The 15,932-nt window shown below is 42.4% G+C and overlaps 1 protein-coding gene across 7 annotated transcripts in view; it reads right to left on the bottom strand.

The window, feature by feature from the left end:
* The window catches only part of SVIL (supervillin), a 124,725-nt gene that overhangs the window by 68,823 nt on the left and 39,970 nt on the right, over positions 1-15,932 (bottom strand). For 6 of the 7 annotated variants that reach the window (XM_040434244.1, XM_040434242.1, XM_040434246.1 and 3 more), the window contains exons 8-14: positions 14,165-15,010; positions 13,716-13,886; positions 13,293-13,333; positions 11,676-11,737; positions 9,031-9,167; positions 6,692-6,787; positions 2,931-3,186 (exon numbers count right to left, since the gene is read on the bottom strand). In XM_040434244.1, coding sequence (XP_040290178.1) covers positions 2,931-3,186; positions 6,692-6,787; positions 9,031-9,167; positions 11,676-11,737; positions 13,293-13,333; positions 13,716-13,886; positions 14,165-15,010 — 1,609 coding nt within the window. The remainder of the gene's footprint in view (positions 1-2,930; positions 3,187-6,691; positions 6,788-9,030; positions 9,168-11,675; positions 11,738-13,292; positions 13,334-13,715; positions 13,887-14,164; positions 15,011-15,932) is intronic. The other variant, XM_040434249.1, reaches the window with a different exon arrangement.

The raw sequence follows: 15,932 nt of genomic DNA, 5'->3' as shown, positions 1-15,932 counted from the left end.
CTATTCTTGTCTGTTTTGCGGACAAGAATAGGCATGTCTAAAAGGGCCGCCCGTTCCGTAAATTGCAGAAGGCACACTGGCGGCTTCAGTTTTTTGCGGATCCGCGGTTTGCGGACCACAAAAAACGGCACGGTCGTGTGCATGAGGCCCTACTTTCATCAGTCCACAAAATGTCTCTTTAGGCCAGTCAATGTGCTCTTTGGCAAATTGTAACCTCTTCAGCACACGTCTTTTTTTCAACAGTGGGACTCTGTGGGGGCTTCTTGCAGATAGCGTGGCTTCACATAGGCGTCTTCTAATTGTAACAGTACAGGTAACTTTATACCTTCTTTGATCTTCCTGGAGCTGATTGTTTGCCGAGGCCTTGCCATTTCGGCTAATCTATCAATTCAAATGGTAGTTTTTCGCTTTCTTCCAAGTCTTTAAGGTTTTGGTTGCCATTTTTAAGCATTTGCCATCATTTTAGCTGAGCAGCCTATCATTTTCTGTACTTCATGTGTTTTCCCCTCTCCAAATCAACTTTTTAATCAAGGTACGCTGTTCTTCTAAACAATGTCTGGAACTACACATTTTCCTCAGAATTCTGCTGCCTTCCTTCCTTAAATAAGGGCAATAACTGCCACCTGTTTTTCAAAGAATGAATGACCTCACTCATTGAACTCCACACTGATAATATTTTGAACATGCCCCTTTCAATTATTGATTCAATTACACAGAATCAGCAGCATGCATGTCATGACTGTTGGGTCTGTTGGATTTCTATTACTCTAATACCCTGCTAGTAAATTATTTGCCATGTAGAAATATAATTTCTACTAAAAACAGTGATTGATCAGGTTAGTGATGTCTGACTGCTATTATTTTGAACACAACTGTACATCTACATAGCTCAAGGTATGTACAGCAGTCCCTAAACATACAAGGGCCTTAGGATACAATATTTTCAACATACAATAGTCTTTCCTGGACTACCATAAGTTGAAACTAAACAAAATACAATGCCTCAGAGTACGATCCAAAGAATCAATTTGCCTATTTCTCTGGTAAAACATCTATATTGGTTGTCTAGTAGCTCCTCAGCAGTACTACACGTCCTGTACTGCCCCCTGTCTGCTCCTTCTGGCACCAGAGAAGTGTGGCTGGTACAATGAGTGCTGTACAGGACCCTGAAGAAGCTCCTGTCCTCATCATAGAAGGTGATTTACAGCTTCCATCACTTATCCCTATCTGTTACATGTAAGAACTTGCTTTATCAATCTTTGTTATCTGCTTATTTTTCTTAAATCTTCATTTTCTCTTATGCTAGGGTGATATTTTGGGTCTTTGGAACCAATTATTAGTTTTCAATTGAGATATGGACTCTAGTTTCAATGGTTTAATATACAATGGTCGTCCAGGAACCAATTGATATCATACCTTGAGGGACCACTGCATATGGTTTCCTAGTCACGAGGGTACAGTACTAGTATTGTATTATGGTCCCGAAAATTATTCCAGTTGTCCATTTTTGAAACTATGCATATTTAGAATTTAAAAAGGGTTGTTGCAAGAAGACAGTCCAAGCCCAGATGCCATACTAGTGCATAGAAGTGGATCCCCTTCTCTGGACGCCATATGACCCAAAACTATACAAGCCGCCCCTGTTCCATAGGACTCAAGAAATCCTTATATTTCAAGGACAATCACTGATCTGAATGGTCATTACAGAATACTTTATTTTCCCTGAAATGGCCTCTTCAGGGGAAATGCCTGGTTGACTTCAATTAGCAAAATTTGCTGTTTGCTGGGGATGCGGGGAGGAGGACGAGGGATGATCAGCCGATTGTCTTAGAGGCCACATTTTAAAAGGTGCTGTATCCTTAAAGATTTAACTATTCTACATTACAGATTTCATTCTTAATATGGAAATCAGTTAACATATTCAAGGATACTAATCCTGGCCACTGAGGGACTATCCTTGTCTACACTAGGGTGACAAATAAGATATCTGGTTAGCACTGGTGCCTTGCAGCGCTGGGGTCGTAGGTTCGAATCCGACCAAGGGCAACATCTGCATGGAGTTTGTATGTTCTCCCCATGATCGTTTGGGTTTCCTCCGGGTTCTCCGGTTTCCTCCCACACTCCAAAGACATACTGATAGGGAACTTAGATTGTGAGCCCCATTGGGGACAGTTGGATGCTAATGTCTGTAAAGCGCTGCGGAATATAGTAGCGTTATATAAGTGCATAAAATAAATAAAGATATCTTGAGGGAATGGTATTGACTTCTTACAATAGTTGGACCTTTTAGACCTGCAATTTCTTTTCCTGGTCATAACACTGTGTTTCAGTAGAAAAAGCTTTACTTCATATTTCTTTTCACAATCACTGTCACTTTTAATAGTTGGAATGCTGGAATAGCTGCCCAATTAGATCTGTCACCAGATCTGCAAATGTTATCTTCCATTTATATTCAATATTCCAAGGAGGTGACCACCAGCATGTGCCTTTTCAACATCCCCCAAAACATTGCACGGTGGTCAAGTTTTGTAACATTCTTGTCAAAGTGTGTTCTTCCACGTCTATAATAATTACTTATTATCCAAGTTATGTCTCAAGGCCTGTTTATCGGTGACTCTACATAACCCTGTAACACCGGTCTTAATAAATGTGCTCCTAAGAGTATCTGAGATGATCTCTAACTTCATTCAATGGACGACCTCTTATAATGTTTCACTAGTGTTCATACTGTTTATGACCATGTGAACAGATTGGTTGATTCAGACGTTGCCAGTCTTGTCAGTGGCACAAATGTCTATGTGGCAACATCCATCTCTGTAAGACAGTTCCTTTCCCAGGATTTGCTGTCTGCTACAGAAGCCACAAGGAAGTAGGCAATGAATATATACATAGGAGAAGGTCTACAGTGCTATAAATAAAGGGGGAGATACCTGTTCAACTTCGACCAGAGTAACCGGCTGAGTCTGATAGCGGGCGTTCATCCTCCTCAGTCGGACATCCATCCTGCTCCGAGTCGATTTCTCTCTGCTGACCGGTTGGGAGAGTTTATTGAATAAGGCCATCTTTTCAGCCAAGGACAGAGAAGAAGAATCTGGTTCCTCGGGGGTACTAGGTTCTGCCTTGGTTTCCTTAGCAATTTCTGGTTCTGCCTTAGAAGCAGCTTTCTGATGCGCGGATGCCTGTAAACTAAAATAGGCCAAAGGAGTGAAGGCGCATAAATAACATGTCTACAAAGACAGCTGTCCACCACCATCATAAAACCACATGCTCCAAGACACGAGACATGCTGAACCAATCACATAAAGCTTTAAAAATGTCATAAGTGTGTACACATTCTGACGCAAGCAAAGCTGGGCTTACATTTATTACATACCATTTAACGTTGGTTTGCAGGTCTGATTTACACAAAAATAATATATTTAAGGCTTGCTAAAGTAGTATTCAGCAAAGTCACTTAAATATCGAATATCTCAAGACGTTCACTTTTGCCCTAAACTTGAAGCAGTCCCACAAAAGTTTTTATTCTCTGACCTGTTGGAGAGGTACATGATATAAACTGTATTGAAGGTAATCTTCTTACTAGTGACTATTTTTGAGCTATCCCCTCCCTTCTGATCCTCAGCTGTGTCACGTGACCAACACTCAGTCTTTACAAATAACACGGCAATCTTATGAGTGGAAAGGAAGTCAGTTTCTCTATGTATTCCTATGGGAGCCTCAATGTCAGTCTTAGGGATCATGCATACGGCCGTAGCTGTTTTTGCGGGCCCCCAAATGATGGATCCGCAAGAAACGGATACCGGCAGTGTCCGTTCCACAAAATGTTCGGCCCAAAATAGAACATTCCTATCCTTGTCCATAATGCAAACAAGAATAGGACATGTTCTATATTTGTGCGGATGCCACAGAACGGACAAACGGAACCACTCAAGTGAATGGGTCCGCATCCAACCGGCCACAAATGGGGATTGGATGCGGACAAAAAAAAATAAGTTTGTGTGCATGAGCCCTTATGGGAATCAATAGAGAAGTAACTGACCTCTCCTGTGTCAGTTGGCGATCAGAGAGTGTGTCGGTCACATGACACAGCTGAGAATCAGAAGAGAGGTTATAACTAGGGATGAGCGATTTGACTTCGGATTAAACATCCGAAGTCGATTCGCATAAAACTCTGTTCTAATACTGTACGGAGCAGGAGCTCCATATAGTATTAGACTGTATTGGCTCCGATGAGCTGAAGTTATTGCTTCCCGAAGTCTCGCAAAACTTTGGGTAATAACTTCATAAATTAATTTGTACTTCGGTTCCAAGGTACCAAATACAGCCACTGGTAAGAAGATTACATTCACTACAGTTTACATCATGTATCTTTCTAACAGGTCAGAGAATAACATTTTTTGTGGGAGTGCTTCTTTAAAGATGCATTTGCCATCATAAGAATTGATAGCATATCACTAGAGGAACATCCATCTTTTTCACAAATGGGCGAGATGCTGCGGAGACCTATATCTATCCACTTTATGGATTATAAGATGTCAACCAAGGTAAGCATGACATGGTCTGGGAGTTATGAAATATTAAAAAAAAAACTATGTATTTGTTTCCAGGAGGTTGTTTCTTGCTTTAGTTTTGGATTTATGTCAATTGGACTGATCTCTAGGAAAATATGGCAAAAAATGTGTCTATGGAAGGCTGCATCATCACTGTACTGCAACTATGGTATGTGAATGGGATTGTATATTTTATCCAAATCTCCAGCACATGAAAGGCTCATATAAATCCTGCAAAAACCTGTTAAGGATGGTGTTTAAACATAGCGCCTGTTCAGAAACTGAGCGGGCGCTGTAGCCGCCGGACAGTACACTCGGAAGCAATGTCTATGGTCGGAGTCAATGATGGACATTTAACTCCTCAGATGCCACGATGAATTCCAGTCATGACATCTGAGCGTTGAAACCCCGGAAAAGCTGCACTCCCCAGGCTCAAAGAGCTCTCCCGCACATGGATTGAGGGAGCCATTCCTTTGCCATGGCAGTTTCAGGCCCTCTGAAGGATCTGAGACCTGCCACAGCATTGGTTTTATGGAGCGCAGCCTGCAACAGGACTCCAAAGGAGCACAGTAAATCTCCCCTAGGCCGCAATGGTAACTCATTGCAGTCTACCGGAGAAACTATCAAACAGTCGCATGTTTAAGTCCCCCTCTTTAGCTCAGTATTGTGAAGTAACTTATCCGGCTGTGTGATTAGGACAGGTTGTGTGTGTACCAATAGGACGGCGGCCATTTTATTTCTCCTAATGATTGTCTCCTGGACAAAATGAGCCATTATAACTAATGAAAGGTATTTGGGAATAGATTTATAAAAAAAAGATATATTTTAATATTTAAATTTTTAATTATAGAGAACTCACTTAACTTCAGCAAGGATCACCACCCACTAGAGTAGAAGTCTCAGCTGTCTAAAATGGGACAACCCATAGAGTACACCCGTAGTATTTTCCCCTTCCCTTTGACAAAATCCACTGCAGAGCCACCCTACTACAGCGTAATAATGTTAGTAAATGTGTATTCTTGTAATTATGTCCTTAAATGGCATCTATCAGCAGATTTGTCCCTATGACACTGGCTGACCTGTTACATGTGCACTTGGCAGCTGAAGGCATCTGTGTTGGTCCCATGTTCATGTGTCCGCATTGCTGAGAAACATGATGTCTTACTATATGCAAATGAGCCTCTAGGAGCAACGAGGGCGTTACACCTAGAGGCTCTGCTCTCTCTGCAACTGCAGCCCCCTATTCTGACGTTTTCACTGCCTGGCACTGCCAATCAAAGAGCCGAGGGAGTGGCAATGGAAGTTGCAGAGAGAGCAGAGCCTCTAGGTGTAACGGCAATGCCCCCGTTGCTCCTAGAGGCTCATTTGCATTTATTTGCACATATAAACATGGGACCAACAAAGATGCTTTCAGCTGTCAAGTGCACATGTAACAGGTCAGCCAGTGTCATAGATGCCAGACTATGCCGGATACTGTAACTCCGATAGTCTGCAACTGATGAAAAATCTAATGTAGCTATTAGCCGTCAACGGTTTTTCGTCAGCCATCCATTTTTAGACCACTTTTAATCATGTTAAAATCAATGGGGAACTGGATAAGGGTGCATTCACGCAACCATATCAGATCTGCAAAATACGGATGTGGTCCGTGTGCATGAAATTCAAAAAATTGGCCCAATTCAAAAAATGCCTATTCTTGTCTGCATTTTTTGCAGCCACATAGAAATGAATGAAGAGGTGATCGGTCCTTGACCGAAAACACGGCCTTGTGAATGCACCCTAAAACTGATGTGTTCAGCTGCAAACAATTGGTGCAAAATAAAATTTTTAACAGACTGGAAAACGACAAGCATTTTGTTATCTTGCAAACAACCTCCATCATTACAACTGACGACAGCAGATTAATTTTTATGCAGTAGAAATCCAGACGTCATTTTCCAAATGGAAACACAGAAGGAATACTTTTTAGTGAGAGTCGTTTTCTGCCATATTAGAAGTCATGCGTCCACACCGTGCACACCGTTATGGAGTCAGTGTAACTGCAACAGTTGGTGTTAAAAACCAAGGTTAATAATTAATGGGGCATCTGCCACATTTGACCGTCGTTCTGTTTGGCATGCAAGACACGTCCCCCCTAGTACCTGATATGATGCACACAACTCTTAGTTACAGTGGGACTAGGGACTCTTGGGGTTACAGTGTGTGTGGTCACTGTGTGTGCGGCAGGGCTAGGCTTGCTTTAACATTGCAAAAAGGAAGAGAGAAGAATTGCAAATGAGCCAAGAGGAAAGGGGGAAAAAAAAAATGGTAAAATGCAAAAGGAAAAAAAAAGTAGCATGTAATATTAATAGCTGTGCGGGCGAGGGAAAACTGTATGAACATATGAAGAGCTCCCCAAATAGTACATTACACAAAGGCAAACCAAAGATAAGCAGCAGAGTCCTATAGAAATCGAATGGCATGATATTACATGAAACAGAGAACTGAAGCTTTTACTGTAGGTCTTTAAATCTGCATAATGGAGTGTATATATGTGAGTGTATATCCATTAATGCATAACCAGGCGGATGTGTCAAGCTCTTATTTACGTACTTAGTATGTCAACTCTGTTGATGGCCATGGTATAGTCCAGGGGTAGGCAACCTTCGGCACTGCAGCTGTTGTGAAACTACAACTCCCAGCATGCATACTTCCTCTACGCTTCTCAGAACCCTCATAAAAATTAATGGGGCATGCTGGGAATTGTAGTTTCACAACAGCTGGGGTGCTGAAGGTTCCTGATCCCTGGTATAGTCTATAAAGACTGACCTGCAAGCTTAAAGGGGTTCTCTGGGAATTACACACTGATGACCTATCCTCAGAATAATATGAGATTGGTGGGCTTCCGGCTCCTGGGACTCCTGCCGATCATCTGCTTGAGGAGGCCGTGGTGCTCCAGTGAGTGCTGCAGCCTCCTTACAGCTTACAGTATAGCAGCCGAGCCGTGCTTATATAAAAACAGGACTGAAATGTATGTTTATAAGCTGTTAGGAGTTCAGATATGAGGACTACACATGAGCTGTCTCAACAGCAACATCACAGGACTCCGTAAACAGGACCATATTTATTTTGATGCCCAAAAAAAAAAAAGAATAAGTGTGACATCCGTGTTGCATTCATTTTTATTTTTTTTTGAGGATCCATTGTAACAGTGTCTGCAAAACGGACAAGTATAGGACATGTTCTATTTTTTTGCGGAACGGACTTGCGGACATACGGATATGTAAGGCACACCTTCATTTCCATTTTTTTTTGCAGACAGGGACATAAAATAGATTTGCGTGCATGAGCCCTAAAACAAAGTGTAACCCAAAATGAATAAAATTAAATTGTATTGCCCTCAAAAAGGTGTTCAAATAGCCTTTTAAGGGGTTATCAGGAATGGATAACGATGACCTATCCTCAGGATAGTTAATTATCATCACATTGGTGGAGGTCCGAGTCCCGGCACCCTCGCCAATCAGCTTTTTCAGGGAGCTACCGTGCTCCCCAGAAGTCTGGTGAGCGCAGTCGGATCCGGGCAGCTCTCCAAGCACAGTGGGGTCCTGGTTGGTATTGCTGCTCAGCCCCATTCACTTCAATGGGGCTGAGCTGAAACTAGGCCATGTGACTGATGTACGGGACGTTACATAGCCTAGGAAGAGGCCGCAGCACTGACGGAGCGCCAGCCTATTTTAACATCTGATTGGCAGGGGTCCCGGGTGTTGGACCCCCATCGATCTGATATTTATTACCTATTCTGAGGATAGGTCATCAATTTTATCGGCTAACCTCTAATATGACAAATATAATTACATACAGCCATGGATTGCAGCTGCAGAGGAGAAAGCAGCCATGTAGAAGGAGTCAACTGTAAGGTAAAGGGGTGCATTATTGTGCATAGCAGGCGGGTATGTTCCCAAAATGGCTCCACTGAACCTGACCCCCCCCCCCCCACCTACCATGTGCTTGTCAATATATTCCTGTGTTATGTGTAATTGAGGCCTTAGGAGCCTAGGTGCACCCGCTACCTCTCCGCCCCATAGAAAAGCCCCTGACTTTGCACAAATAACCGAATGGCTACAATTCTCATTGTAACCAGGAAAGCATCATTGTTCCAGCTTCACGTCATCTTTTCGTTAATTGCTATGTAGCTAAAAGTATCACCGGCTCACATTTCAGGACACGCAGCGCACACTACTCGGTGCTAGAGGGATGAAATAATGACCTATTTTTTCCTGGAAAAGCCTAACGCAGTGCAGTTCAAATGATTCATGTCTCAATTCCCTTTGGAAACACAGTGCATCTCGCTCAGTATCCATCATATTGGCAGACGTGCTGTAAAGTGCCCCGGTCCCTAAGCTACAAGTACTTAATCCCCCCCCCCCCTTCCCAGCTAATAAACTGGGAACACAGCCCAGCCCCCTTCACTACAACAAGCAAGGGCCGTGCCAGCACTTACGTCACAGCAATCACTACTTCTTCGGTGGTGACGGGCTGAGTGTGCGACCGGTCCTGCATGCGCCGGAGCCTCCTCTCCACGGCCGCATTTTTAGAACGTGGCCTGGGGGCTTTCGGGTCCACAGTTTTTTCCAGTTCCTGAAACGCAACAGATTTCACCAAGATTAATTACTGCTCAGCCTACAGGTCAGTTTACTTCTGTAATTATACATGCAAATACTGGCAGAAGGACAGGTCCGAGGGCATTCGTCGGAATATATTCCACGCATTAGCGTAGGAAATGTTGGCACAACAAAATATACGACTGGTAAAAAGGGATAAAACATGTTTCTTGTAAGTACATGACTGTGATATCAAGGAACACACAAAGCTAGGATTAAAAGTGTCTTGAGATACTGTTGGCAGGAAACAAGTTGCATTTTGCTAGCAGCAATGCCAAAAACAATAATGGAGCCCTTTGGCGATATAAGAATAAGCAAAGGAGAAAATAAAAACCATTAAAAAAATTCCAATTGTAACAGAGCGGATTAAGGGGAACCTGTCAGAACATTCGTGCTGCCCTAACCACTGGCTCCCTCATTACAAAGCTGGGCATGGGGAAAAGTGTCCACCGAGTGGCTCCGCTCCTGCACCTCTCCTCTACCACAGATTGCTTCTAGTTGCCATTACAGTGTAGTGAGCCTATGAATCAGGCTTAGAATTCCCAGTCTAATTTCTGAGGCACTGTGTATTATTTACTATATATTATCTTTTACATTTTGGGAGGGTCAGACATATGTTCTTGGTTATGTGTTCTTCCTGTGCTTTTGGTTTGCAGCCCTATACTTTTTACATGCGTGTCTGATGAGCATTTGCTATCGGTATAGTCATGGTCCTATTAAGATTTTTTATTTTATTTATTATTATACCACATGTCATGCCTTTACTTATCAGTAGGAGTCTTCTAATCTTTAAAGGCACCTAATATTTTGGTAGTATTTTCAGGTTCTGTCTTTAGAAAGAGACAGCCTGTCAGTATTTCCTGCTGCCTGTGGTTAGTGCAGGTTCCCTTTAAACGGGATAATCTAGGTATAGAAAACAGGGTCCACAACACCATTCTACCAGGCATGACCTTTGGATACAAGTGGCACTATTTCAAGAAAGAAAGTTGTTGTTTTTTTTACGATTCTTTTCAACTACAGTAATAAGAGCTTGCAAATCTAAGTGAGCTTTATTGTCCTTGCTCTTCACCCTAAAGCCTGCATTACACAGGCCGACTGAGCAAGCGATTGTCAGGAGGGAGGTGTTCCCTCTTGGCAATCGCCTGCTCGCTAGCGGAAGACCACTGCTATTACACGCAGCAATCTCCTCCGCAGCATGGGAAGGAGCGAACATTATTCCATTGCTTGTTCCCATGCCGTCTAGTGGTTCAATTGACAGATTAACAAGCGTTTGCTCATTCATCAGGCAATCGGCGGCAGTATTAGTTACGAATGCTCGTTAGCCATCATCTGCCGAAAAATCGCCAGGTGTAATACAGCCTTAAGGCCTCATGCACGCAGCAGTGTCCGTATTTCGGTCCACAAACAGATCCACAAAACAGGGATGTCTTCTTCGTGCATTTGTTTTCTTCTTACTTCCATCAATAGAAAGATATTCCTGTTCATAAAACGGACCAGAAATTTGCGGAATAGAAAAACAGAATAGGCTAGTGTGCTACCGGCAAAAAAAATGCAGATAGCAGAAGGATTAATAATACGGTCATATGTGCATGAAGCTTTATGTTTCACATTGTCTGGCTCCATGGATGACAGCAATATACTGTATTTCTTACACCATAAGACACTCTCCCCCACACATCAGGTCATATTGCAGCGAAGCGTCGGCAGAAGACAATGGAGTGCAGGAAGGGCGTGCTGGATATGCTAGTGGCTGCGCCGTCCATAGAAGGAGAGGCAAGTTAATTTATTTATGTCTGATTGGGGGTCTGATCCAAGGTCCGACAAGCAATGGGGGGCTAATTTGGGCATCTGATCTGAGGTTTGATGAGGAATGGGGGTCTGATCTGAAGTCTGATGAAAAACAGGGGTCTGATCAGAGATCGGATAAAGATCTGAATAGCAATGGGGGTCTAATTTAGGGTTCTGATCTGAGGTCTGATGAAAATTGATGGTCTGATCAGAATTAGGGGTCTCATGAAGATTGAGGGTCTGATCTGAGGTCTAGTGAAAACAGTTTTTTCCTCCTCTAAAACCTAGGTGCGTCTTATGGTGCGGGAAATACAGTATATTATTACTAATAATCCTGCTCAACAAGAGATTGAGTTTTTGTGTCGCTCATTATTAAATGGAGAGCAGCCAGGCATAAAAATTAGAGATGACAAAAGAAAAAAATATTCAATAGCAGCAATCAAAGCAATCAAATACGTAATAGGCTTAATGCGAATTAAACTGTACCTGGATAGAAAAAACAAGGTCTTCTATTAAAGCAATCACTGGTAGATGAATAAAACTATTGAGTCGTGGGAAGCAATAATCAACTTCTCTTCTATATTGGAATACTGCCCAAAAATGATTCAGCCCGTAATAATACGGTCTTCAGAATAAAGATGGACAGCCATGGAAAGGAGCTAATTCTGTTTGTGTAAAAAGGTAGCATTTTACTTACCCTAAACAAAAGCCTCTTTGCAGCGACGCTAAGTTTTGCCCTTTCATCCACCTTTGCTTCTTCTGTGAGGGGAAAGAAATTCAAGGAACCAAATTCAATGAATTAGTAAACAGTATTCATTAACAGAAATAAGTCTTTGCAAGGTTCTTTGCACCGCAATCTGCGACGTTTCCCCGCTCACGCCAGGTCTACACAAGTGGGCGTTGGAAGGGGCTGGCAGGCCCATTTCAACCATCATTTTCTACGGCTGTTTTAGGCGTAGAAAATGGTCTAAGTCTATCCCAGCAGGAATAGATTTAGAAGCAGTGGTGTACGAGCGAAGTTATGTAGAGGCTGGCGCATTCGGCAAATCCACCGCCAGTGCAGTGCCTTATTAAGACCGGCGTCTCTAATAAATGACCCCTCCATGTATGAACTTGATAGGATGGAACGCAAGTGGTGTTGAAATATAGAATTTGAACAGGAACAGAGGGACTGCTAATATAATTGAGCAAAAAGGCTATGATTTAAAGAATAACTTTAATTTTTTTTCTTCACTCAGACTGTGTAAGTGCATAGTTATAACTAATATACTTCATTTTTTGTTTTTCTCCCTGTGTAAATTCTGCACAAAGATTATGTGGCACAGTCCCGAGACTTGTCACCCACTGCACGTTGCCAAATTAATTTAGTCTCCGTCTCCAAGGACTAGTGTGGGCGGCTCTAGCAAGGAGCGCTTGTCCCAGCTACGATCACCTGTTCCCAGTAACATATGGTCACATGGTATACCTGCGCTCTCTCAACTGCATCTATGACGGGATGGAACTGGGAAGATATGACCGTGGTGGGGACAAGCCCTTCTTGCTGGAGCCGCCCACACTAGCTTAAAAGTCATCTACATAGTCACTGGAGACGGAAACTAAATTCATTTGGCAATGGGCAGTGGATGACAAGTTTAGGGACTGTACCACATGATCTTTGTGCAGAATTTACGCAGGGAAAAAAATTACTTACTCTGAGCCCAGAAAACACAAAAATGTGCATTTTACAAACGGGCTGGCATAAAAAAAATATTGACGCAAATTTCTCATGCGGGTGCCGGGGAGTGAAGTAAGTACATTCTATGTGAGGTGCCAGGGCATATGGGTGAGGTAAGTACATTTTATGTGAGGGGCCCGGGCATTTCAGGGGTCGCATAACCTCTTTAACCTAGAAAATAATTTATCACAACTGGTTGCAAGGCTGCAGCATGTTCTCTTACTGATCTGTTGCATGTCCACCATGGAAATGGGCAGGGTCTAGTCCAGTGGTGGGACATATTGATCTACTTCAGACAGAACAGAAGGGGAGGTTACTGCTGCAGCCAGTTGTCTTACAGTCAGGCACAGAATTGTGAGGAAGTGGTGGTAAATTGCTAACATCCTGGAACAGACAAGAGGTCTTTACATACTTGTAATTATCAGTTTTAACTGAAAGATTTGCTTGGATTTTTTTGCGCATTTTCTACATTTATCGTGCCATTAACGACATTTATAGGAATCACTTTTCAAAAAAAAAAAAAAAACAATACCACCCTATAAAAATGAAAACTAGCAAAATAAAAAATAATAACTGCACAGTTTTAAGAAGTATACTTGCCTTCAGCTGTCTGCTCGGGTGGAGATGGATGAAATGTGGTCCTGTGGAAGATAACACAATCTTTAACCAGACTTTTATTTTTTAAACTCTGATGTTCTGATAATGTAAAACTCATGCAAAGTGTGAATAAATTCACTTCACAGCAAGCTCACAAAATAACACAAAAGTGCAACAATAGGCATTTTAAGGTTTTTATGCTTCTGTATAAAGCTACAAACTAGAAAAAACTAAAGCACCGATTCCATATTATAAAATAAAAGTACAGAACTAAGTCCAAAAACAAGTAAAGCGGTTTTTAAATTTCGGCCATAGGCTCAAGATGCCAAGCAAAACAAATGAAGCGTGATCTATTGGGCTGCTGCCTAAAACACATGGTCATGCCATTCAAACACTGGCCTCGAATGTGTGGCCTCTAGCTCCTACCTATCTGTTTCTTTTCGTTCAGCTGAAGTTACAGGTTGGGTTCTAAATCTCTCAGAAGTCTTTCTATTGTCCCCAGGAGAGATATAAAGTCTTGGCCTTCGCGGGCCTCTTTCCCGCTCATGGGTGGCACCAAGATTAACACTTGATGTTGGCATGTCAGCCTTGGGTTCACTTTGTAACCAAGATGAAAGTTATTGGAAAGAAAAGAGGGGGAGAGAGAAAGAGAAAGATAAGGATGAAAGTAAACAGCACATCAAACATTTCAAATATCAAAACCATGCAAGAGGACAGACAAAAACATTCCAAAACAGAGGTAGCTTGGTGCTGACAAGGTGTGAGTGTTCTATTTTGGTCACCAAACAAGTGAATATATTGTGCAGTAAGTTGAGGACGTGCAGGGGTCACACACGGTTAACGGGGGGGAAAAAAAATGTGCGAACATCACCCACGGGTCTGCTTTTTTGCTTGAATTCGTTGCCTCCAAAAATGCAGTCCTAAGCTGGGCCACAGACACCTTAGTGTTTACCAGTCCAGCTTCTCCATTAGCAATGTGAGAATCTTCTTCAGTGCCCAAAAATACCATCTCTTTTTGTACATCTGAAACTTTAACTTGCAAAATCTCTGATTTTTGCGTGCCAGAGTCTGACAGTGAGCGCACAAACATTTTATGCTTCATCGTTGAAACTTCCTTGGGCTGCCCTGGTGGTCTGAATGGATCGGGGGTTAATCCGCTCTGCAGATGCATAATGGCTTCGGCTTTTCCCAAGTTGTCGTTTGGCTTGTTCTGGGGTAGAACATTTTGTGACATGTATGGAAGAGTATCCTTAGGAGGTGCTACTTCATCACTTTTCTGCTTGTCGACATAGGAGGATATAAATCTCGGACTTTCCTCAAAGGAGTCATGAAGCTTACCATTACTAATCTCGGTTTTGTAGGGCGCAATTGTACTGGTCAGATCTTGATGGATTTGATGTGATTTCTCAGGATTCATCTCCTTGATTGCCCGTGGATTTCTTAGTGAGGTAGTAAAGGCAGACACCATAACGCTGTCAGACTCTGTATGTGAAACAACCTTGGGTGTGTGAGCAAAATTAGCTGGTTGGACATAACCGTGGATGGGTTGACGGCCTGGGGTTGGCTGCTTATAGACTCTATCAAATGCAGAGTTCTCAGACTGAAAGGGCTTATAGTAGACCGGGGCAGCATGATGCATCTTTTGGGTAGGGATCTCTGTGTCATATTTTGGATTCCCATGCATGTTCTCATCTCGCACAAGTCTCTCTCTAACTTTAACTCTTTAAGAAAAAAAAGTTATTAGAATACCAAACTATATTATACTGTAAGGAATTTACATCAACAACATAAAAGAACAAAAAGACACAAGTCAAAGAAAAAGTTTAAAGAGAAGTAACTAGAAAAAGGCAGGGGCAACACAAATCTAGTAAGTTGTAAAGTTCTTTAAAGGCACAATCATCTACAAAAACCTTAGGATAGATGAGACAATCTCAGAAATATTCTTTAATTTCCAAGTCCCTCTTAACAACAAGACATAGCAGCAGAGTTTGTCATGTAGAAGGGCAAAGATTCTTAACTTGGGAACAAATTTTTTAGTTTTAATATGGATTTACAACCCCCACCATTTTACCAAAGGTCAATTGCAAACTCACTGCTTATCCCTTCTAGATGATCTCGTGCCAGAATTAGTGTTATGACAAAAAGTATTAATTAGATGACACTAATGACCCCTTTACACTGCAAGATGGGCATTTGCTGGGAAGGAACGCTTCCTTCCCGACAATCATCTGCTCTGTTCGTCAGTCAGGGAGATTACTGGATTTACATGGCTAATGTCATCGCTTATCCTCATACAGATCATTGTTTGCTGGCACCAGAACGTCGTTTAGACGGTATGATCTGCTGCCGGCAAAAGATGATTTAGGTGACAGCAATCAATAAGTGTTTCATCAGGTAATTGGCGGCACCTTTAGGGCTGTGTCACACAAGCAAGTCCATTGCAGGAATCGGGCTTCGCATGCGTGCGAGCGTTTTGGACTTGCAGGAGCGCACGGCATTATACGGATTTATAATGCCATGTGCCTCTGCTTGACCTTATTTCTACAGAATCATAGTGACAGCTTTATGCCACGAAATATCGAAGATGATGGGTCGGCACGGCGGTTTTCACGTGGTGCACGAGTCCAGGGAAGGCGTCCGAAT

The sequence above is a fragment of the Bufo bufo genome, chromosome 5 (assembly GCF_905171765.1).
Source record: "Bufo bufo chromosome 5, aBufBuf1.1, whole genome shotgun sequence".
NCBI classification, from domain to species: domain Eukaryota; kingdom Metazoa; phylum Chordata; class Amphibia; order Anura; family Bufonidae; genus Bufo; species Bufo bufo.
The sequence above is the reverse complement of the archived record's forward strand: the minus strand, read 5'-3'. Positions and strand labels throughout refer to the sequence as shown.